The following is a 26,015-nucleotide window of genomic DNA, read 5'->3' on the forward strand; positions in this document are numbered from 1 at the left end:
CACTCTGATCAAGTCCTCACCTCTAGGGATCAATATGGGTCCAGTAAGAATAAGTCTTTTTCACACAAATCCATCCATTTAAAAAACAGTCACCCCAAACCTCATCCCAACTCGTCACCCCCACCTCTCACCATAACCATATCTACCCCTCACCTCCACCTCTTACCATAACCATATCTACCCCTCACCCCACCTCTCACCACAACCACATCTTCCCCTCACTCCCACCTCTCACCACAACCACATCTTCCCCTCACCCCCACCTCTCACCACAACCACATCTTCCCCTCACCCCACCTCTCACCATAACCATATCTACCCCTCACCTCCACCCTCTCACCATAACCACATCTTCCCTCACTCCCACCCTCACCACAACCACATCTTCCCCACCCACCCCCCCTCACCCCCACCTCTTACCACAACCATATCTACCCCTCACCCCACCTCTCACCACAACCATCTTCCCCTCACCCCCACCTCACACAACCATATATCTACCCTCACCCCACCTCTCACCACAACCATATCTACCCCTCACCCCACCTCTTACCATAACCATATCTACCCCTCACCCCCACCTCTCACCACAACCACATCTTCCCCTCACCCCCACCTCTCACCACAACCACATCTACCCCTCACCCCACCTCTCTCACCACAACCACATCTTCCCCTCACCCCCACCTCTCACCACAACCACATACCCTCACCCCCTCTCACCACAACCACATCTACCCCTCACCCCACCTCTCACCATAACCACATCTACCCCTCACCCCCACCCTTCACCACAACCACATCTACCTCTCACCCCCACCCTTCACCACAACCACATCTACCTCACCCTCACCCCCCCACCCTTCACCACAACCACATCTACCCATCACCCCACCCCTCACCCCCACCCTTCACCACAACCACATCTACCCCTCCAGCCCACCCAACCATATCTACCCCTCACCTCACCCCCCCCCTCACCCCACCCCTCATCACAATCCCTTCTACTGTGCCACCAACATCACTACATCCCATTCTCAATCTCAGCAAGATCAACTCTATATTTCACAACAAGCACAATTCTGACAAAATGTTTCTGCAGCATTTAATTTCACCATTTTGTCCAAGCAATATTGATTTGTTATAAAGCTATTATCACAGGCAGGTAATATCATCATGTAATTATCACACAGCGGTATCAATTCTAACAAAAGGGCGTCAAATCCCTCCAGCCATCTGTCATTGAACTAATACCTGTCACTGATGATTGAGGTCGGGCATGATAGTGTTGGAGTCATTACTTCTACGAGTCACGAGGACAGACATACGTGTAGTCAGGAGGCCGAACACGGGAACCAACATGAGGTTACATCTTTCTCATAATAAGGAGTCATTTCCAGGGACAGTTTGTTGGAAAGCCTCTTGTAGGCTCTTCAATTCAGAAACTAACCTGTGAAGTAGTACATTGTGACCTACCCATGTAAGCAGTTAGGATTGTCTGATGGACTTTCTCAGACTCATGGCCAGTTGGCAATTGAACATGTGTTCAATTGATCTTGATCTTATAGTACAACCATTACAATTTTCTTCAGCGAGTGTTCTTTTGCTTGGATTGTACTTTTGTTACTTGAGTTGTTGTTTTTTAAAACATTGCTGTTATGAAATATGGTGTGTGTGTCTATCTATGTGTGTGTCTATCTGTCTATATGCGTGTTTCTGTCTGTCTGTGTGTATATATCTGTCTATGTGTGTGTCTATCTATGTGTGTGTCTATCTGTCTATATATGTGTGTTTCTGTCTATGTGTGTGTATCTATCTGTCTGTGTGTATCTATATGTCTATGTGTGTATCTATCTGTCTATATGTGTGTATCTATCTGTCTGTGTGTATCTATATGTCTATGTGTGTATCTATCTGTCTATATGTGTGTATCTATCTGTCTGTGTGTATCTATATGTCTATGTGTGTATTTATCTGTCTATATGTGTGTATCTATCTGTCTGTGTGTATCTATCTGTCTATATGTGTGTATCTATTTGCCTGTGTGTATCTATCTGTCTGTGTGTCTATGTGTGTATCTATCTGTGTGTATTTATCTGTCTATATGTGTGTATCTATCTGTCTGTGTGTATCTATCTATCTGTCTGTGTGTATCTATCTGTCTATATGTGTGTATCTGTCTGTCTATGTGTGTGTCTATCTGTCTATATGTGTGTGTATCTCTGTCTGTGTGTATATATCTGTCTATATGTGTGTGTGTCTATCTGTCTATATGTGTGTATCTATCTGTCTATGTGTGTATCTATTGGTCTGTGTGTATCTATCTGTCTATGTGTGTATCTATCTGCATGTGTGTATCTGTTTATATTTGTATCTATCTGTCTGTGTGTATCTATTTGTCTATGTGTGTATCTATCTGCATGTATCTATATGTCTATATGTGTGTGTGTCTGCCTGTCAGGGGCGGTTGGGTAGCGTAGTGGTTAAAATATCCGCTCGTCACGCTGAAGCCCCGGGTTCGATTCCCCACATGGACACAATGTGAAGCCCATTTCTGGTGTCCCCCACTGTGTTATTGATGGAATATTGTTAACAATGATGTAAAACCATACTCACAAACTGTCTGCCTGTCTGTGTCCATTGCTCGTCAGCTTGAATGAAGCCTTTTGCTACATGGACAAGTAATACTGATTTGGTTGACATCATCTGGTTGTGTAGTGTGTTTTAGCATATTAAAACTGACTTGTCTAGGCGTGAGGTTTACATGGATCAGAGGCCTTCATGAACGTTTGGGGTTCCTGTACATCCACGGCATCAGGCTACTAATTAGAGTTGATCATGAAGCTGAATCCTCATCAGTGCACGTAATGGATCTTTACTATTAATATTGATTATTGAATTGTCTGGTTCAGACATATCTATTTAAAGCCTGTAGAGATTAAGTTGGAATGTTGAAGAGGATTTTGAGAAATTAATCAACTGACATCCAAAGCTGCCAGAACACATTTCCCTTGCTGTATATGTTGATCTGAGTATTCTTCGTATATCCCATCTTAGTCTGTCGGCATTGTTGAACACTGACAACCTGCGCTACTTAGGTGCCATGACAGTGTGTCATTATTACCTTTCATCAGTATGCTTCTTCCAGTTCTGTTGGTATTCATCATGATTTCTCACAAAGAAAACCATGACAAGATGACGATGAGGATAGATCAAATATCATATGGAGCTAATTTAAGAAACATCAGTATTCCATTAAGAAGACATCCCAAACAAGAGTCATGTGATATGGCATGATTATAAAGCTGTAAGGAAGCTACTCTCTGACAAGGACAAAAAATGCAGTATCGTTGCTGAGACAGAGTGGTATTGGACAAAAACTATTTACAACTGAGTGGAAGATCTGTACAGATATTTTGAATGGGTCAGTGTCCATCTGGTCTTTAATGTTTCAGTTGTGGAAAGTAGATTCTTTCAGTAGGTGGAAAATAAGATTAAAAATCAGGCCCATAATCGCTAGCGCACAAGGTGACGTAACCCACTCAGCCAAGTTTTCTATACTTTACTGAGAGAGTGTAATCCCAAATATAACATGTTACATTTGACTACTTTCTCAATGGCATTATGTATGCCATGAGCTAGTACAGGCTTATTTATGTAATGCCATTGTGCTGTGATGATATCGCATCACCCTCAGCAAAGAAATTATCTGTTTAAGAAGCTCATTGAAGCTGAAAGAACTAACATATAACAAGAGGAATATATTTATGTCCTGCCTCCATGTTGATGTTGTTTATACCTTGTTTACAAATGTATATGTTTGCCTCTATTAGCAATCTTGCAATTCCTTTGGTTTATTATGTCATGTGACAAAACAATACATTTTATGTAGCCTCCCAAATCATATGATCGACACTGACCCCAAATATGGAGTTGTCATGTGTTTTAAACTGGCAAATGATGAATAGTAATTCTTCTGTCAGAAAAGGTGATCTGGTAGTAACATTTCTGGGTTCACAGGTTCCTGTAATGAAACAAAGAAACAGGCTTCTTGAACTTTGAAGTGAATTTCGCTAAAACAAAATGAATGATTACTTTGGAAGGACCAACCCGTTCTGGTGGGTCACTGGACTCGTCAACCTCGGGGGTTGTGGATTCAGTGTTTTGGGGGGGCTAATTTCAGTTCCCTCAGCAATCTGTTTTGCAATTGGAGTGCTCTTTGGACAAAATGTGTATCCATAAAAACCCAAATAAAGGACCCAAAGCAGGGTTCATCCCCTTCAGCCCTTACATTGACAAATGGGGAACAGGACAAGATGTTTAACATTTTCCTTTTTCTTTAAAATCATGGTTTTGTCGTCCTTAATTAGGTTGCACAATGAGTACGAGTTATATATTCATTGTTACCGATGTCATTATAACTGCTAATGTGATGTCATGGCAACGCTGCATTAAGCTGTTTGTGTACGCATTGTGATGTCCTAACATAGTGACGTCAGGATATTAGTTACACAGTGTTTTGAAAGGTTGTACGGGACTGGGAAAATGCGGAATTTATAAGGGTCTCACAGTCCCGTACACCCCTGCAAAATACCGTGTGATGAATTTTCTTACCCTTAAGATATTTATATTTAACTTATCTTTAAACAACAACATTCAGTCATCGGCAGAATGAGACGCAAAACGTTTCGCCATGTTTTTCAGAACGGTCATAAAGGGAGATAACTCGATATGGCTTAGTTTAGGATAAAAATTATTGAATTTATTAAATGACAAGTGAAATACAAGAACATTTTATTTTTTGAATATATCTATTGACACAAACAAATATGAAATTATTGCAACAATTTTATTACTCTGTTTATGCTCTTAATTGCTCTTAAAGCCGATTGGTAGCCACATTCCATCTAAGGTCAAGGTCATTCGTACAACCCGTGTAGTATGTCACATGACAGATTTGACGGGTGTACGGTTTGTGACACAGAGTGAAGATTGACAGAGCAAACAGACAGAACAAAACAGTGAAAATTGATAGAGCAAACATAGACAGATCAAAACAGTGAAAATTGATAGAGCAAACATAGACAGAACAAAACACAGAGTGAAGATTGAAGGAGCAAACATAGACAGAACAAATCACAGTGAAAATTGATAGAGCAAACAAAGACAGAACAAAACACAGAGTGAAGATTGATAGAGCAAACATAGACAGAACAAAACACAGTGAAGATTGACAGAGCAAACATAGAAAGAACAAAACTGAAAATTGATAGAGCAAACATAGACAGAACAAAACACAGTGAAGATTGATAGAGCAAACATAGACAGAACAAAACTGAAAATTGATAGAGCAAACAGACAGAACAAAACACAGTGAAGATTGATAGAGCAAACATAGACAGAACAAAACACAGTGAAGATTGACAGAGCAAACGTAGACAGAACAAAACACAGTGAAGATTGATAGAGCAAACAGACAGAACAAAACACAGTGAAGATTGAAAGAGCAAACAGACAGAACAAAACACAAAGTGAAGATTGATAGAGCAAACATAGACAGAACAAAACACAGTGAAGATTGATAGAGCAAACATAGACAGAACAAAACAGTGCAAATTGATAGAGCAAACATAGACAGAACAAAACACAAAGTGAAGATTGATAGAGCAAACATAGACAGAACAAAACACAGAGTGAAGATTGACAGAGCAAACATAGAACAAAACATAGTGAAGATTGATAGAGCAAACATAGACAGAACAAAACACAAAGTGAAGATTGAAAGAGCAAACATAGAACAAAACATAGTGAAGATTGATAGAGCAAACATAGACAGAACAAAACACAAAGTGAAGATTGAAAGAGCAAACATAGAACAAAACATAGTGAAGATTGATAGAGCAAACATAGACAGAACAAAACACAAAGTGAAGATTGATAGAGCAAACATAGACAGAACAAAACACAGTGAAGATTGACAGAGCAAACATAGACAGAACAAAACACAGTGAAAATTGATAGAGCAAACAGACAGAACAAAACACAAAGTGAAGATTGATAGAGCAAACATAGACAGAACAAAACACAGTAAAGATTGACAGAGCAAACAGACAGAACAAAACACAGTGAAAATTGATAGAGCAAACATAGACAGAACAAAACACAAAGTGAAGATTGATAGAGCAAACATAGACAGAACAAAACACAGTGAAGATTGAAAGAGCAAACAGACAGAACAAAACACAGTGAAGATTGATAGAGCAAACAGACAGAGCAAAACACAGAGTGAAGATTGACAGAGCAAACATAGAACAAAACATAGTGAAGATTGATAGAGCAAACATAGACAGAACAAAACACAGTGAAGATTGACAGAGCAAACATAGACAGAACAAAACACAGTAAAGATTGACAGAGCAAACATAGACAGAACAAAACACAGTGAAAATTGATAGAGCAAACATAGACAGAACAAAACTGAAAATTGATAGAGCAAACAGACAGAACAAAACACTGAAGATTGATAGAGCAAACATAGACAGAACAAAAGACAGGGAAGATTGACAGAGCAAACAGACAGAACAAAACACAGTGAAGATTGATAGAGCAAACATAGACAGAACAAAACAGTGAAAATTGATAGAGCAAACATAGACAGAACAAAACACAAAGTGAAGATTGAAAGAGCAAACATAGAACGAAACATAGTGAAGATTGATAGAACAAACATAGACAGAACAAAACACACAGTGAAGATTGATAGAGCAAACATAGAACAAAACATAGTGAAGATTGACAGAGCAAACACAGACAGAACAAAACACAGTGAAAATTGATAGAGCAAACATAGACAGAACAAAACTGAAAATTGATAGAGCAAACAGACAGAACAAAACACAGTGAAGATTGATAGAGCAAACATAGACAGAACAAAACACAGTGAAGATTGATAGAGCAAACATAGACAGAACAAAACACAGTAAAGATTGACAGATCAAACAGACAGAACAAAACACAGTGAAAATTGATAGAGCAAACATAGACAGAACAAAACACAGTAAAGATTGACAGAGCAAACAGACAGAAGAAAACACAGTGAAGATTGATAGAGCAAACATAGACAGAACAAAACACAGTAAAGATTGACAGAGCAAACAGACAGAACAAAACACAGTGCAAATTGATAGAGCAAACATAGACAGAACAAAACTGAAGACAGAGACAAAAAAGAGCATTGATAGAGCAAACAGACAGAACAAAACACAAAGTGAAGATTGATAGAGCAAACATAGACAGAACAAAAACACAGTGAAGATTGATAGAGCAAACATAGACAGAACAAAACAGTGAAGATTGAAAGAGCAAACAGAACAAAACACAAAGTGAGAAAGAGCAAACATAGACAGAACAAAACACAGTGAAGAGTGAAGATTGATAGAGCAAACATAGACAGAACAAGAACACAAGAGTGAAGATTGACAGAGCAAACATAGACAGAACAAAACACAGAGTGAAGATTGATAGAGCAAACATAGACAGAACAAAAACACACAGTGAAGATTGATAGAGCAAACACATGAGTAGACAGAACAAAACATAGTGAAGATTGAAAGAGAAGATTGAAGAAACATAGACAGAACAAAACACAGTGTGAAGATTGATAGAGCAAACATAGACAGAACAAAACACAAAGTGAAGATTGATAGAGAGCAAAACATAGAACAAAACAGAGTGAAAATTGATGGAAGAGCAACAGACAAACAGACAGATTGATAGACAAAACACAACAGTGAAGATTGATAGAGCAAACATAGACACAAACACAGTGAAGAACAGAGCAAAGTGAAGAGTGAAGATTGAGAAGAGCAAACATAGACAGAACAAAACACAGTGAAGATTGACAGAGCAAACATAGACAGAACAAAACACAGAGCAAAGTAGACAGAACAAAACACAGTGAAGATTGATAGAGCAAACATAGACAACAAAACACAGTGAAGAGATTGATAGAGCAAACAGACAGAACAAAACACAGTGAAGATTGAAAGAGCAAACATAGACAGAACAAAAAACAAAGTGAAGATTGACAGAGCAAGAGCAAAGAACAAGACAGAACAAAACACAGTGAAGATTGATAGAGCAAACATAGACAGAACAAAACAGTGAAAATTGACAGAGCAAACATAGACAGAACAAAACACAAAGTGAAGATTGATAGAGCAAACAAACAGAGAACAAAACACAGAGCAGTGAAGATTGATAGAGAACATAGACAGAACATAAAAAACAAAGTGAAGATTGATAGAGCAAACATAGAGACAAAACACAGTGAAGATTGATAGAGCAAACATAGACAGAACAAAACACAGTGAAGATTGATAGAGCAAACAGAGACAGAACAAAACACAGTGAAGATTGATAGAGCAAACATAGACAGAACAAAACACAGTGAAGATTGACAGAGCAAACAGACAGAACAAAACACAGTGAAGATTGATATAGCAAACATAGACAGAACAAAACATAGTGAAGATTAATGCAAACAGATAAAGCAAACATACTTAACAAATGTTACAAAATCCCAGATTTCTCTGCTATGTACCTTTTTATATAAAATGTATTATATAACAAACTCTTCACATCTAATTGACATATACAGCTTATTTTATAACTGATATTTGCTTCCTGACAAGCTAAACACTACTGATTAGTGTAGGGCCAGTGATAATCTCCCTTGGTGAAGCTGACTAATGCTAAAGTCATGGACATGGACAAATCATTACAACTGACGCACATCAACACATTGATGTGTGACAATACAACCTGATTAACCTTTCTAGTAATCTTACCTGTAATTGGACTAATCTGTGGAGTAAACATTGAAAATGTATATGCAGCAATTATTGTTTGTGCTTCTTTAATTTAAGACTGCAGACATATCTGAGAGAGAACTTATATAAGAAACAAAATATAAGTTGAACTGATTTCTCAAACCTCTTGTAGTTCATCTAGTTCAAAGGTAGGTTAAACATTATTGTCTGTGGTGTTGAATAGCAAACTGTAAGTCATTTTTTAATATATATTTTTCAATTTCAATTTTTATGTTACAATTTCCATTACAGCGGTTTCATGTTTTCCAGTTGGAAGTATTTTAAGTGTACAGGGAATAGTGTTGACATAAATACCCAGTGTATACATTACCTCTTATATACAGTTCACTTACATACAAAGTACATATACAGTCAGTCAGTTAAAGCATTTCTAAAAAGTAAATGGAAGGATGACCAGAAAGAATGAAAACTTGCATACTGTAGTTACAATTAGAAAATGCTATGAATTTTGAAATTTCATAATATTTTACTAATTCTTTTTGAAACCATTTAAAATAAGGTTTCACTGCTTTCTCAAACTGTAAATTATGTTAAACAGATGTTGGTATATAACTTGCATTTTATTGAGTGTGGCGTTGAGTAACACATATTTTATAGATCTATAGACGGATATATGATTCGATAGCTTGTTGTACTAGATGTTTCATGGCAGTAGTAACTATCAGAACTTGAGACATAAATAGTTCGCATCATTTGCAGCATTGACTGTAATCATTACACAATAAATCGGGATCTCCAACTAGTTGTGGTGTCCGTACACGACAAAACAGCCAGCAATGATGGCTATCATATTCCCAGTGTGAGAGCCAGCAGGCTATACCCATATAGATCAATACTCACAGAAGACCCCCTCCAATTGGTCAGACCACTACCGCTGTCGTGTTGTAGAACATGTTCCTAGTGGGGATAATTGGTTTCATTGTGGAGAGTCGTGATGTCAGAGTTCTTGTAGTGAGCACATGCAACACGTCGTTACAGCTATGGGGAACACGGATTGTGAGAGACAGAAACTTTTAGTAATACTGACAGAACTTATGAACTGACGACACAGAAATATTTTCCTAACACCTGGTCCTGTCAAGATGTTGTGGAAGACTTTTCATGGATTGGATTCAAATTATACCCAAGTTTGGGTGAACACCTTCAAGACTTTCACAAATGTTTCTGGGTATATAGATGACCGAAATCATCAGTCGATGATGAACAGTACAAATTCAAACAACTTGGAGGATTTCACACTTGTAAAGGTGCTGTCCATTCTGTATCTGGTCATCCTGGCGTTTGGCATCATTGCAGGAAACACAGTGGTCATCCTGGCTGTTCGGAAGTTTCAGTACCTGCAACAGTTTCGACACATACTGTTGGTTTCCCTGTCGGTTGCCGACCTACTGCAGGGGACTGTGACAATTCCACTGTACATTACATGTGTGATAGTGCCCACCCTGTTTTACAATGAGACATTGTGTCACTTAACTTTACTGAGTTGTCTCATGGTCGTCACAGCTTCCATCTTGAATTTGACTGTCGTCACATTCGATCACTATTTGGCGATATGCTATCCTTTTTGGCATCATCGGATTATTTCCTTGAAACCACACCTACCACCTCTGGTGATTGCAGCGGTATGGACGATCAGTTTGCTGACAACAGCCTCATCCTATTTTGCAATGAACACTGAGTTTGATGAGTGTATTTATTACAAAGTCTTCGACAAAACATTCCTGCTTGTTTCAGTGATAGTGGGAGCATTAGTTACCAGTACTTGCTTGGCGTATTTCCATCTGAGAATTTTCCTAATATCGAGAGCCTTGGACATGAAGCATCACCATCAGACACAGACCTTCCTGTCTTCTCGTAGCCGACGGAGACGGAGTTCCACACTGCGGATGCAGACGACCAAGACTATCATCATTGTATTCAGCTGCTTTCTGCTTGCATGGCTTCCATTCTCAGTCCTAATCCTCGTTTTCATCTTCTGTGAGGCCTGTGAACCAGGCCATGCAATGGATGTGGTACTTTACCTCGCATTTACAAACTCAGTTTTGAATCCTATAATCTATGCCCTCAGTCATAGCAGTTTTAAAACTGCTTACCTAAAACTGTTCAGGATATCGCCTGACCTGACATTGGACAGTTGAAGACAATGTTGGGAGTTCTTGCTCTGAAAGTAGTTGTCTTTCAAACCATTACAAGACTATTGCTGGAGTGGAGTGGTGCACCCTAGCTATTCTAAAGACACCAGGGATTTATCTAGGATTCCATATAAAGTGTTGTTTGCAGACAGACTAATTGGGGAAAATCTGAAACATTTCAAAGATTGTTTCTTTAAGATAGACAAATTGGGGAAAATCTGAAATATTTCAAAGATTGTTTCTTTAAGATAGACAAATTGGGGAAAATCTGAAATATTTCAAAGATTGTTTCTTTAAGATAGACAAATTGGGGAAAATCTGAAATATTTCAGTCTGTTTCTTTAAGATTAATTGGAGCAATGAAGTCTTGCCTATTTATCCATAATACATTTGTCACTTGTTGATCTGAAACAAGTGTAACTATGTGATATGATTTGGGAAAATCAAACTGGGGATTTTTTACTGGCATATGCTGCACACTTGTGTCAGACTGTTGGCCTCTGCAATGTTAGATAAGCTCCTGTGATCAGAAAGAAAGAATTCTTGATTTCCTGATCGTAAGTGGTCAAATCTAAAGAGTAAAGGACAGTCAAAATCTTGCAGTAAAAAATTTCCTTAAGAGGCATCATGTCTTCAAAGTCCTTAATTTGATAAGTCTTAGTATTAGCGTTGTTAAAACAGTTTCTTGGGGTGTAGTTTTCAAAGTGTCATTATTTGTCTGCATTGTTTATACAGGTGATTGTCTTCGGTGCAAGACTGTTGTTTCTTGTTTGACTTCACAACGATTTAGTTCAAGGACTGTTGAACTGTTTTCTTGTTAAATTTCACAAACATATAGATCAAGGTCTCTAATGTATTGTGATGTAAGGACAATATAGTTCATGGAATTCAGGAGCTGTTATTAGATGCCATAAACTGGGATGGATTGCTCAAACCTCCCAGGACACAGAAAACTAACGGTAGGACACAGTGTCGTGTGGTGTTGTTTAACTATGTGTGGGTTTGTACAGCATTTGCCTAGGAATATCATTTTCATTTCCCAAAGACTTTTCTAATAACTTGTTGTAAATCCTTTTCATTCATAAATAATATATGTTTAAATCAGTATTTTGTAGTTGCAAGATTGCATACCCCATTCTTTTATTCATTATGTATCCAACACTCTCCCACTAGTGGCTAATGAAATATATAAACATGTTTTAGACACAAAACTCTGAGGCTTGTTCATTCATTAAGTTAGTCAAGGAGTCGGTATATATAAATAGTACATATATAGTATATAGTATATATTATCCCTTCTGGTGTGTATTGTATGAGTCTGTTGATATTATAACTCTGGGCCAAACCAGGAAGTGTTAAACGTTTATGAACAATTGCTGATGTAATTGATATCAAGGACATAAAGGTTTCCTAAACAATACATCATGTTTTGGTCTTTGTCATGCACTTTCATGTTAGTGATTTTCCCAAACAATATTTCCTGTGAAAGACAGTTTCTGATGATATGATTTTATGTAACATATGTTATATCTGGGTTTACACTTTCTTTGTAAAGCACAGACTCTATTTCTTTCATTGGGTTGAGTCACATCTTGAATTCGAACCCACATCATCAGAGTCAGGCACCTAATCGCCAGCACACAAAGTCAGACGCCTTACCTGCTCAGCCACCGTGACTTCCACAATCAGAAGACAGGGTGGATGAGCGGGTTAATCTGTAGTCCACAAAGAAAGTGTACTCCCAAATATAACATGTTACATTTGACCACTTTATAAATGGCATTGTGTATCCATAACATATGTTATGTTTGGGATTACACTCTCTCAGTACAGATTCTTGTACTTATTTGGGCTGAGTCCCGTCTGGTCTAGTGAAAATACAGAGTCCAGGACCAAACTCACTCAGCGAATGCAGCATCCACAAAAATGACTGTGGTAGTCTAGATCCTGTATTTTGCGTACCCTTCTGAAAGTGTAAATTGCACAGTTCTTATGGCAGAAAGGCCATGAATACACAAAACTATTTAGAAAGTCATCAGATGTGTCTTGCGACTAGGTACCTTACTCTGAGAGTGTGTGCAGAGCTCCAGATAAGATTTAGCTCATGTGGGTACTGTACCCACTGTATTTTTTTGGAGTGGGTATTATGAATGTTGAGTGGGTATTTCATTTTCCGTTACCCACAGCTTTCAAATATGTGAGTATTTGAGTCATTTTACTCACCTAAGTATTATGTCATTGAGTAAGTTTACTAAGCAGGTATGTTCTGCCTTATGTCATATCTGATCAAAACCAACATAAATATAATGGAAATGATTTCATAAAAAAATCACTCTTCCTATACTGACAGTACAACACTAGTCCTATACTATCAGTACAACTTGATAGCAATCGATGTCTTTTTCATTACTTATTTTTATAAATATATTCTGTACGCATTTGTTTTAAACTTTTTGCGTATGTAACATTTTAAATGCGTAATTGGTACGCAACAATTATTTTTCAATGCGTAGTTGGAAATTTTCCATGCATATTTTACCCGGATACGCAGCTTATCTGGGCCTCTGATGTGGCTGAATCGCATTAGAATCTGTACTCTACTGAGAATGTGTAATCCTAAATATAACATACCGTATTTGGTGTATTTAGCGGTGTCCCCCTCTCTAATAAGCGCCTCCTATTAGAAATATTTGACATGCAGAGTGCCTGCCCCTGCTCCCCCAATTAATAAAAGCTCTTACTATGAAGCAATCCTTTCAATTGCTGAAGTATGTTGGGTATACATAGTATTTGAGGTCCTGTACCTGTTGATCGACTGTTTTGTATGATTTTAAACAATTTTTTAATGGAATTCCTTTTCATGGCATCTAAATAAGCACCCTTTTTAGTTTTAAATTTGCCTAGAAACCAGAGCACTTACTATGTCAAATATGGTATGTTATATTTGGCCATTTTCTAAGTGGCATTGTGTACTCATATATTGATCTTGTTCCGTATTTTAGAATGTTTTTCTTGCTGGGTTAAAGGATCATTTGGTTTTAACACAGTCATATGTTAGTGCCAGCTATTCCAAAGTGCCAGCATGTCTGTATTTTCCATTTTATGGAGCAATAATAGCACGAGCTGTGTGAAGCAGATTGCCAAGGTCAAGTTATTGGACTGTGTCCCTGAAGACAGATGGCCTCTTGTACGTTTGTTCATCTCGATGAGTATCTTCAACCTTTGCCTTGAGCTCAGATTGATCATTCCCAAATGACACTGATTTCCTAGTACATCTGTAGATAGGATTCAGTGTCGGAACGACCTCATGTTCATAGAACACAAGTACCTCGTTTAATGGAGAAGAGTCGATTCAGTGTTGTAATGAACTCAGGTCCATAGAACACAATTAACTGTTTCATGGAAAAGAGTGTGTTCACTGAGAGTATGATCTGAGTGAGTGAGTGAGTTTAGTTTTACGCCGCACTCAGCAATATTCCATCTATATGGCGGCGGTCTGTTAATAATCGAGTCTGGACCAGACAATCCAGTGATCAACAGCATGAGCATCAATCTGCGCAATTGGGAACCAATGACATGTGTCAACCAAGCCAGCGAGCCTGACCACACGATCCCGTTAGTCACCTCTTACGACAAGCATCGGTTGCTGAAGATTCATTCTAACCTGGACCTTTACGGGTAATATGTATGAACTGAGGGTTCCTGGAACACAATTAACTGGTTCAATGGAGAAGAGTTTATTCAGTAGTATATGTTGTAGTACCCATATGTAAAGGGAGATGCAGGTTAATACATATTGTTTATATTTGTAAACGCTATGAGGCTGTTGTATGAAAATGGTAACTCAAATCACTATTGTACCACCATGTATAAAGGGCCTTATGGCCTTTATACAAAAAAATAAATAGAGATTATTAACCGTGTGTGTTTCCGTATCATTAATATCATATATTAAGAATAAAAATTGTATTATGCAAGCCTTTGGTGAGGTTAATAATCTCTTATCATATAATGTCATTCTTAAAAAAAAGAAGCAAATTGTCCATGGAATTATATGAAGAGAATCAACCATTTCGCGTAAGAATGCTTAGCGGTACACCAAGGTGAAGGTCGTTCATGACGCCACATATGGTTGTGACTAGTCGCTAATACAGTGCAAACATAACCCATGCTTAAAATAAGATCTTTCTGTCTAAAAAGAACAACAAAATTGGGCAGGGTTTTCTTGGCAGTGTTTGTATTTTCATTGCGGGTAATCACTTCATCAATATCAGTTTCTGATACCTGACGGAATCGATTCGTCGTCTTTGTTGTGATCGATAGATCAAAATCCTTGGTTGGTACCTTTCTTAGACGGTTGCCTTTCAGTCGTGCCTCATAATCCGTACCTTCAATTTGAACGAAGTTCTCCTTTTCATGTTGTCCAAAGTCAATTCCTGCAGTTATGACTCCAGAACCTCTGTCATCAATTCTACAGAATCACCAATTTTGAGAATGGGGGCAGCCATGTTTGTTTACAAACTCGTCCACGCAATGTAAACTTGCGAAGTCACCAATGAAATGTTTAACGTTTTAGGATTCGCACGGCGTGTTTGGAGTTTTGTGAAAGTAGTTGGTGGATTGACGTAATTTGCATAGTTATCAGATTTGGATATCAAGTTTATCAGATTGCTTTATTGCACCTATAACACGCTGCATTAGATGATAAACCCTTCTTCTTCTTCATTTCCTGTAATCTACCAGTCACTGCTGAAAGTCAGCACCATGACATTTCCATTATTCTGTCAAGTTCTAGTGCACCTATTGACCATGTTGAGGCAGTTGCCTGTCAAATGTCCCCCAGTTTAGTTTTATGCTGCCTTTAGCAATATCATGGCGGGGGACACCATAAATGGGCTTCACACATTGTACCCATGTGGGGAATCAAACCAGGATCTTCAGCGTGACAAGTAATTGCTTTGACCACTTGGCTACCCTACCATCCTGCATCTTCAGAACAAGTATATGCAAATGTGTCCTTCCGGTTAATGAACAAACTCCTTCCAAACGTATGGAGCAAGAAACAGTATGCACTTTTGTAAACTCTTTTTTCCCAGCACAAATATTTTTCTTTGGTTTCCATACACTAGTGAACGTTTGCTGGCAGTTTTTTCCGTAACATTTGTGGTACGTAAACACCGATCACATCAAGGTCAGGGCTGTAGACTTCCCAATATTTATATTTAATTGACTTTTGGCTAGAAACATTTGTTCACATAAAACTGATTATCTGTCCAGAGTGAATGCTAGTTTGTAAGTGTATTACAAGATTCAAATCACTTGGGACAGATAATCCATCATAATAAACAGACGTATGAAAAGTATCATTACTCCTCTTGGTGGAATTGCTATTATCAAGGCTCTACTTATTTCCAAATTGAATTATCTATTTCTGGTACTCCTTAACCCTCCTGGTCATTTCCTGAAGGAGCTGAATATGTTATATAAATTTCTTTGAAGGGGGAAACCAGACACGATTAAAAGAACTGTTATGTGTAAATCTGTGAAGGAGGGAGGTCTTGGCATGGTTGAATTTATTTCATATTTAAATTCATTGAAGCTCTCATGGATAAGAAAACTGTAGGACATCACAAACAAATCTAAATTGAAAACATTGTGTTTTACTACTTTTCCTCACAATCTAGGCATATTTGGCAGTGCTTTTCCAGCTAAAGCATTAAAAAATATCAATAACGTTGTTTGGTTTGATGCCGTCTTTGTCTGAAAATACAGCCTGAACCATTTGATGACTTTATAACAAAACCTGTCTTTTACAACAAAGACATCCCCAGATTATCTTTTATTCTAAATGGTTTGATGGAAGTATCAGCCAAGTACGAGACTTTATAAATACTGAAGGAAACTACCTATCGCTTGAGCAATTCCAATACACTTGATGTCAACTTCCTTCAGTATCAAGGGTTAATCTGCTCTATAGAGATATACCAGGATAAGTGGGAAACAAGTAAACCCACATCTTCTGCCCAACTGCATGATAATCCTGTTGCCAGGAAACTGCTATCAGTTAAGAAAGGTGCAAGGTGTTGTTGTTTTATCTTGAATGCATGTGATACTCACCTTATATTTAAATGTAGGTGGAGGAATGTGTTCTCTGTGAATCAGACTAGGAAAATATATTTGTAAAACCACTTAAGACTACTTTAGATACCAAGTTGAGATGGTTACAGTTCAGAATTATTCACAGGATCTTATCAACCAACTCATTGTTATTTAAAATTAACTTAACTGATAATAATTTATGTTCTTTTTGTCAATGTGAAGTTGAAACAATAACCCATTTATTTTTGGAGTGTAAACAAGTTCAGTACCTCTGGCAATCACTATTAAGCTTACTTTATGAACAGTGCCCACATAGCCATAACAACATTTATCCACTCATTTAAAAGTTCCCTGAAAACCCATCTTTTCAGAAAATATTACAATCTATAACTTAACTTTCCAAAACTTTCACCCTCGTTCTAGCATAACCTTTGTTTTGTAAATATTTGTAAATATGTAGCGCTTTGAGCATGCCTTATGTGTGGAATTCAGTGCATTATAAATACACATATTATTATTATTATAACAGGTATATCATTGAAAGAAATATTTCTTATAGCCAAAGTCAACAAGCTAAGTTATATACAAAGTGGATGTTGTACCATGAACTAGCTTATGTCGGTTTCAGAAGTTTAATTATCTGGATCTAATGAGTACAACCATTCTTGACTACTTAAGTATATGTTGTGAGTTACCTTTGTTAAACCTTCTTGTGGCTGATGTTAGTGAATCTGAGTGAGTGAGTGAGTGAGTGAGTGAGTGAGTGAGTGAGTGAGTGTTTATGTCAGTGTTACATAATACCCAGGGGCGGATACAGCTTTTTGAGAAAGGGGGGGGGTGCACACTATTGAGAAAGGAGGGGTGCACACTTTATTTTCACGAGAGTTTCAATGGTCATTTAATAAACTTTCAGGACAAAATGCGGGTGTCGCGCGCACCCCTGCACCCCCCTCTGGATCCGCCTATGATACCTTGATATGAACTTCAGTAACAGAACTTATTTATATAACAATTGCCTCTTCAACTCAAGGGGCAGTGGGTTAGCCTAGTGGTTAAAGCGTTCGCTCATCTCGCCGAAGGCCCGGGTTCGATTCCCCACATGGGTACAATGTGTGAATCCCATTTTCTGGTGTCCCCTGCCATGATATTGCTGGAATACTGCTAAAAGCAGCGTAGAACCCAACTCACTCACTTGATCACATACTTTGTGATCACATACTGAAAGTGTGTATTCATAGTTTGTTCATTCACACTATTCATTCAGTGTTGTAACAACCTCAGTTCCCTAGAACACATTTGATTGGTTCCGTAGTTGTTCAAGAACAAGATGAGTACATCCATTGCTTCCTCAGTAAAATTAAAAGTTGACAGTCCTGGACCAAACTGCATGAGAAGCAAAACCAAACAAAGCTCACATGGAAGCATTTTCAGATAAGAACAGATGAAGCAGATCTTTCATTACATTTCTATCTGTCAACCAGGATTCTAACTAGACAATATTCCATGCAGCAGATATAGAAAAGTCAAACCTAATACTGATAATCATATCTATTGAATATATTTTGAAGAATTTATTAATATTTTCTGGTTTCGTTTCAGTCCGGTTCCCTACGGTGCTCCGATGAACTATGACAACCCGCAGACACCCCAGTTAATGTCGCCACTCTCCCCAGCCACAACCATCTACGACCGAAGCCCAGGCTCTGTCCACAGCACACAACAGAACATGGAGGAGTAAGTTCCGCTACCTTGTTCTAGTACACTTGTGTACCTCCATGGACGCAGTGGGATAGCTCTGTGGTTTAGGCTCAGTCATCATATCCTTGATCCATAGACGTATAGCTCAGTCATCATATCCTAGATCCATAGACGTATAGCTCAGTAGTCATATCTTATATCTATAGACATATAGCTCAGTCATCATATCCTTGATCCATAGACGTATAGCTCAGTAGACATATCCTAGACCATAGACGTATAGCTCAGTCATCATATCCTAGATCCATAGACATATCCTAGATCCATAGACGTATAGTTCAGTAGTCATATCCTAGATCCATAGACGTATAGCTCAGTCATCATATCCTTGATCCAAAGACGTATAGCTCAGTCATCATATCCTAGATCTATAAACGTATAGCTCAGTCATCATATCCTAGATCCATAGACGTATAGATCAGTCATCATATCCTAGATCCATAGACGTATAGCTCAGTAGTCATATCCTAGATCTATAGACATATCCTAGATCCATAGACATATAGCTCAGTCATCATATCCTAGATCCATAGACATATCCTAGATCCATAGACGTAGAGCTCAGTCATCATATCCTTGATCCATAGACATATAGCTCAGTCATCATATCCTAGATCCATAGACATATCCTAGATCCATAGACATATAGCTCAGTCATCATATCCTTGATCCATAGACGTATAGCTCAGTAGTCATATCCTAGATCTATAGACATATAGCTCAGTCATCATATCCTAGATCCATAGACATATCCTAGATCCATAGACATATAGCTCAGTCATCATATCCTAGATCCATAGACGTATAGATCAGTCATCATATCCTAGATCCATAGACATATAGCTCAGTCATCATATCCTAGATGCAAAGACGTATAGCTCAGTCATCATATCCTAGATCCATAGACGTATAGCTCAGTCATCATATCCTAGGTCCATAGACATATCCTAGATCCATAGACGTATAGCTCAGTCATCATATCCTAGATCCATAGACGTATAGCTCAGTCATCATATCCTAGATCCATAGACGTATAGCTCAGTAGTCATATCCTAGATCCATAGACATATAGCTCAGTCATCATATCCTAGATCCATAGACCGTATAGCTCAGTAGTCATATCCTAGATCTATAGACATATCCTAGATCCATAGACATATAGCTCAGTAGTCATATCCTAGATCCATAGACGTATAGCTCAGTCATCATATCCTAGATCCATAGACATATCATAGCTCAGTAGTCCTATCCTAGATCCATACACATATAAACTGGTGTAGTCATATCCTAGATCCATACACATATCATAGCTATGATAGCTCAGGGATCATATCATAGCTCTTTGGTCATGTCATATCTCAGGGATCATATTATAGCTCTGTGGTTATGTCATAGCTCAGGGATCATATCATAGCTCAGAGGTCATGTCATGGCTCAGAGGTCATGTCATAGCTCATATCATAGCTCAGAGGTCATGTCATATTTCAGGGATCATATCATGGCTCAGAGATCATGTCATAGCTCTGTGGTCATGTCATGGCTCAGAGATCATGTCATAGCTCCATGGACATGTTATAGCTCGGTGATCGCTCATAGCTCTGTGGTTATGTCATAGCTCTGTGATCGCTCATAGCTCAGTAGTCCAGCCCCATAGTCATCTTAAGGCTTGTACGTTTTACCATGCTCCATTGTCTCATAGCTCAGTAGTCCAGCCCCATAGTCATCTTAAGGCTTGTACGTTTTACCATGGCTCCATTGTCTCATAGCTCAGTAGTCCAGCCCCATAGTCATCTTAAGGCTTGTACATTTTACCATGGCTCCATTGTCTCATAGCTCAGTAGTCCAGCCCCATAGTCATCTTAAGGCTTGTACGTTTTACCATGCTCCATTGTCTCATAGCTCAGTAGTCCAGCCCCATAGTCATCTTAAGGCTTGTACGTTTTACCATGCTCCATTGTCTCATAGCTCAGTAGTCCAGCCCCATAGTCATCTTAAGGCTTGTACGTTTTACCATGCTCCATTGTCTCATAGCTCAGTAGTCCAGCCCCATAGTCGTCTTGAGGCTTGTACGTTTTACCATGGCTCGGGTTCTGTATTTTGATGCAGTGGAGTGAAATATATGGATTTTATAAATTACAGTTTCCTGTCTGTAACTGACCACTGAATACTGTGGCCTTGATTAATTTTGGTGTTAAACTCCCTCGTTTCATAATTACCTCCATTGTTTCCTAGGATGACCACAGATACAAATCACATTCATCTGGATGACTTCCTTATGGGCGACATGGACTACAATTACCCTGATGACTTTGGCCAGATCAATGTGAATGAGCTTCTGACCAATAGCCAACTTGTCAATACCTGAACCAGCACTACAGGTGAGGAGCAACAACATGCTTAGCCCTGAGGAGGTGGTGTGTGTGTGTGCATCAAGACTTCCACTTGAGATAAGGACTGTCCAGGAACTTGACAGCTTTTAATCCAGTCTGAAGACTCAGTTGTTCAGGACAACATTCATAGTCCACAAGTCTTTGTGACATCTAATATTTCAGTTTGCTCAGATTCTTCAGCACTTTTGAGCAGTATATAAATCCATATAAATGTAGCTGCCATTGCTGAGTGCGGCGTAAAACTAAAACTAAACTCCTGATACAAGCAAAACACAAATTTATGTTTTGTGATGAACCATTTTTTGTACAACCATATTGAAAAAGCGTCTATCTCTTCCAGGTGACTGTGGTGGACTGAGTACCAAGTACACTTCAGCTTGTCACAGAGTGATCTCCCTTGAAACAGTTTTCCGCCTCCATCTTTGATTCATCCTTTAACCAACCACATGTTCAGTTGTACTTGTTTCCCTCTGGATCTTGCCTCTTGTACTACAGCTCATACTAACGTTCAAGTGGACGTTCATCGTCCTGCCTACATTGGGGCAGAATACAAACACAACAGCTAGTTTGTTTTCCATTGTACATAGGAATTGCAATCTTGTAATGAAAGGGTAAGAAGATGACAACTTAGCGTGCAGGCCTGTCTGTTGAATCAGAGAATGTGTCTAGCCTCCGGTTGAATGCACATTATATAATATTTGGTGATCAAGAGGATCTGAATTATGCCATAGACAGACATATTTCAGTAGTAATTGTCATCCTATGTGTCAAAACATGTTTGAGGCTTTCTTTCATGTAGAAATAACAATTGTTCACATCCTTTTAATCAAGAAAATGATCTTTGTTTAAAGCTTTGAGTGAGACGAAAGATCCATCTCAAGGTTAGAGGACTTCAATAGACAATATTCATGAGGCACACACTCACATATCCTATTGTATTGTACATACAGGATCATTGATTGTTGCTGACGTGGCAGAATCACTTCATGATCAATATCCATGTAGTTAATGCTTTTGTTTGGCTGATGTGTGTATAGACACTATGTCATCTAATGATGTAGCTTGTTCATCAGTGTAAATGTATAGTCAACTCGAGTCTCCAGTTCATGAAAGGGGACATCTGGTTCAGAATGGCAAAACCCGGCTAAAACCGGAAAGTTTGCTTCATGAATTGTAAAATACATGTTTTGTTATGCCAAATTCACTAACAGTCGTTAAATTGAAAATGTTCCTATTCTTTGTTTATTTTCATTTTGTCCAGAAATCAGGCTTTGGAGTTTCCAGTATGCAGTTTAGTAAACAAAAGCCTACAAATATTTTTATCATGCTTTTTTGACATTTTAAAAACAATGGTTTTCATCCGTTCATATATATTCACACACTCATCTCATTTGGATTGTTTTGCACTTGCTTGAGATCTGGAAGCAAGCAGAGTGCTCTCCCTTGTTACAGTGTAATTGTTTTGTTCATTCACTTTGTTTATATTTGCTGCATGCTGTTAAACAAGCTTACATGTTGTAATTAAATGCCATTATCTTTAGTTCTTATTATTCATCAATGTGTTTTGCATATCAGCACTGTCAGACTGTTACTAGGCAACAGTTATTTCTCATTCCAAGATTCGCAGATCTTGTCATCAGCGTGAAATAGTAAGTCGATAATGAATCTGACATTATGAAAATGAAAATATTAATTTGACTATGAAAATGAAAATATTGATTTGGCTAGCATGCCAAAAAAGTTTTTTAAGTACCACATGTTCGTTGAGAAAATATATCTGTAACCTTCACTGTTTTATATTCAGTTGTGCATAATTATTGATTGATTGTTGATATATCAATATCATTCCTGTTGGCTATTATGTGTGTACATCATGTAGAGCCATTCGTTGCTGTATATGGTCATGGATGGCGGGACACATGCATATTGTATATTAAACTGGTCAGCAACAACAGTTTTGAATGCAATTCAATTATTATCTTTGTAAAACAACATCTTCGGATTAGTTTTATGAAATAGTATCTGTTAATGTATATGCATGTTAACTAAACACAGGCTCCATCATGTGACATAACCTTGATATTTTAGTAGAAACAAGAAAGAATGTACATTTTTATATAGGTGTTGTCTTAATGTGTTGGCTATAGGATCTCCAATTCTAATTGTGGGCTGACTCGACATATTTTTGCCATTTTGATTACCATTTTTATTTGTGTGCCAGCACTGTTTGTTATTTTGTTATCCCAATTACACAGACAATGTGACATCATGTGGTGGGTGCAGTCATATTTCACTATGGATTCCAGCTGGGCCTGGAAACGCATGAGAATACAACAATGTGAGCCAGATACCTGTAACTGAGTGCCCCCTGGTCACTAACCTCAATGTCACCTGGGTCTCTAGGAGGGACTATATGTAAGAGCATCCACAGGTATCATGAGACTCCATTACCATCAGATCCACATGTAAATGACAAATTTCGTCATTTCTCAATCAGAATAAAATTGTATATACCCAGTTCTTGTAAAGGATGCAATAGGTCATTTTCCAGATGGACTATTGTGTTGTACAAGCTTGTGCAAGGTGTATGGATTACAGTGAACTGACTTCTCCAGTGCTGTGTGAGGAGTCAGGTTGGCGGCATCTGTGGAGGTGCAGAGTTGTCTCCCTTGTTTCGACTTGATTCCCACTGTGTCACTGATTTTATCTTGCTTTAAGTTTTATCCTTTAGCATGCTTTTTAGCCAAGCAAGCATGTGTTTGTTTCTCACAAGCTGGTATGGTAACATGCCTACTGACTCCTATATGTTTCAACATCTCAGTATTTGCATGTAATGCAGCGGGGTATGTTGTCAGTATAGATGAGCAGAGATAACGTTGTTATTGGATACTTTCATATCGAATTAGGAGTTTGGAGTTGAAGAATGTGAATTGTTTGTAAAATATGCTTTTGACCTATCTTGTAATTGGTCAGTGCTTAGATGTTGAGTATGGCACACATACTCCAGGTTACAATTAAACTGTCCATCAGGAATTTGTGCTGCTCTGCTACGGTAACCATGGTAATGATATGGTTTGACATTATAGCGGACTTAAGCTTGGGGTGCAGAGAGAAACAGCACTGTGATATTTGATGATGTGACAACCCTATTGACTTGTACCTATTAAATAAAAATTTGGAAAAAAAAGAGCAAATTCCTTGATCTATTGTAAATGGGAATGGGATGGTATAACACCATCCAGATATTTCCCACATCGAGGAGTGAGTGAGTTTAGTTTTACGCCGCTTTTAGCAACATTCCAGCAATATCACGGCGGGGGACACCAGAAATAGGCTTCACACATTGTGCCCATGTGGGGAATCGAACCTGGGTCTTCAGTGTTATGAGCGAACGCTTTAACTACTAGGCTACCCCACCGCCCCGCCACATCGAGGAACAAGACTCATGGCCGAAGGCATGGAATCCTGAACATGCACTGTTCACAGAAAGGCTGCTGGATTTCGAGCAAATTCGTCCGACACATGGACAAAGATGTTACCTAGATATTGCCGAGAGCGTTTATTGTTGTGTAGAGTGCATCAGAACTTGTGATCATGGAGGAAAGTTTATTGTTCAGACAAAAGTCAATTCCTCTTTGATATGACTTTTTACTATCAACATGTCTTCAGATGTCATAACATGACATAATATAATCAGAACATTCATCCCATAGGACCATTTGCCGGTGGTTTTGTCAAGGTGTGGCGCGGTTTGTCATATATGATTCTAAACTGGATTTGATAACAGTCGGAGGTACCCAGAACAGGGACAGGTATCTAACAAATATCCTTCACCATCTTGACAACCACCTACTAGGTCCTCGTCTTTATGGATCCTGTAAAAGTCTAGTTATAATTGACCTTCCAAAATGTCATTGACACTTTGAACCAGGCTGTGGGACCAGTTTCAATGAAGAACCATCCTGCTCAAACCATTCAAGAACTGAATAGAATAACATCCCCCCAAGGATACAACGTTTTGATAGCTTCCTAGAGCAGGTGAATACTGTACAAACTCCAGCTGGCGTCGGAGAGAAGGTTGGTGATACCTTGGCCTTGTAGCACCAATGATGTTAAATGCTTGGTATGAAGAGGATAAGACATGAACCATGTCCATATTGATCTGATCAAGCATGATAAAACCAGCATTAGTGAGTACAAACAGCTGCATACGCACACACGCCAATATGAACTATACAAGTGCGACAGTCATGTAAACGATGCTGAGGCTCTTTTCACCAAAAGTGAAGTTAAAACATGAAACAATGATCATTGTAACTGTACTTTATTTTCAGAATCAAGTACATGAGATTTGAACAAGACTTAACAAAAACATTAAAAAAAACAGAATATTTCCCACAAGAACAGGTTCTCATCCTTCCATACTGAGAGTAACAAAAGTCAAGAATATTGTTTGCCACATGTTATTTACAATATAATATGACTCTAAGGCAAATGAAATGGCCATTGGATAAATTACTTGATTCTCATTCCAAAAAGTGCATACACTTCAAATGTTAGTTGAACTAAATGCATAAGAGGTAATGTCGGTGCTGTCTGGAACTGCATCAGTCAACAATTAAATCAAATTTAACAAAATGTGTATCAGAATCCCTGCACAAAATTAGATCAATTCAATAATTTCAGATGGATGTTTGATTAGTGGGTGAGTCAGAGGAACTGTCCATTTTCATATATGGACAGCA

The 26,015-nt window shown here is 38.3% G+C and overlaps 1 protein-coding gene across 1 annotated transcript in view; it reads left to right on the forward strand.

Annotated features, from left to right (window-relative positions):
- Window positions 1-24,444, forward strand: part of LOC124262653 (signal transducer and activator of transcription 5B-like) — a 56,611-nt gene extending 32,167 nt beyond the window's left edge. The window contains exons 20-22 of the mRNA XM_046697154.1: window positions 18,722-18,856; window positions 21,113-21,258; window positions 21,611-24,444. Of these exons, the coding sequence (XP_046553110.1) occupies window positions 18,722-18,856; window positions 21,113-21,245 (268 nt within the window). The 3' untranslated portion in view covers window positions 21,246-21,258; window positions 21,611-24,444. The remainder of the gene's footprint in view (window positions 1-18,721; window positions 18,857-21,112; window positions 21,259-21,610) is intronic.
- The last annotated feature ends 1,571 nt before the right edge of the window (window positions 24,445-26,015 follow it).

Source organism: Haliotis rubra, unplaced genomic scaffold (assembly GCF_003918875.1).
Source record: "Haliotis rubra isolate DU_JTF1 unplaced genomic scaffold, ASM391887v1 Scf85, whole genome shotgun sequence".
NCBI lineage: Eukaryota > Metazoa > Mollusca > Gastropoda > Lepetellida > Haliotidae > Haliotis > Haliotis rubra.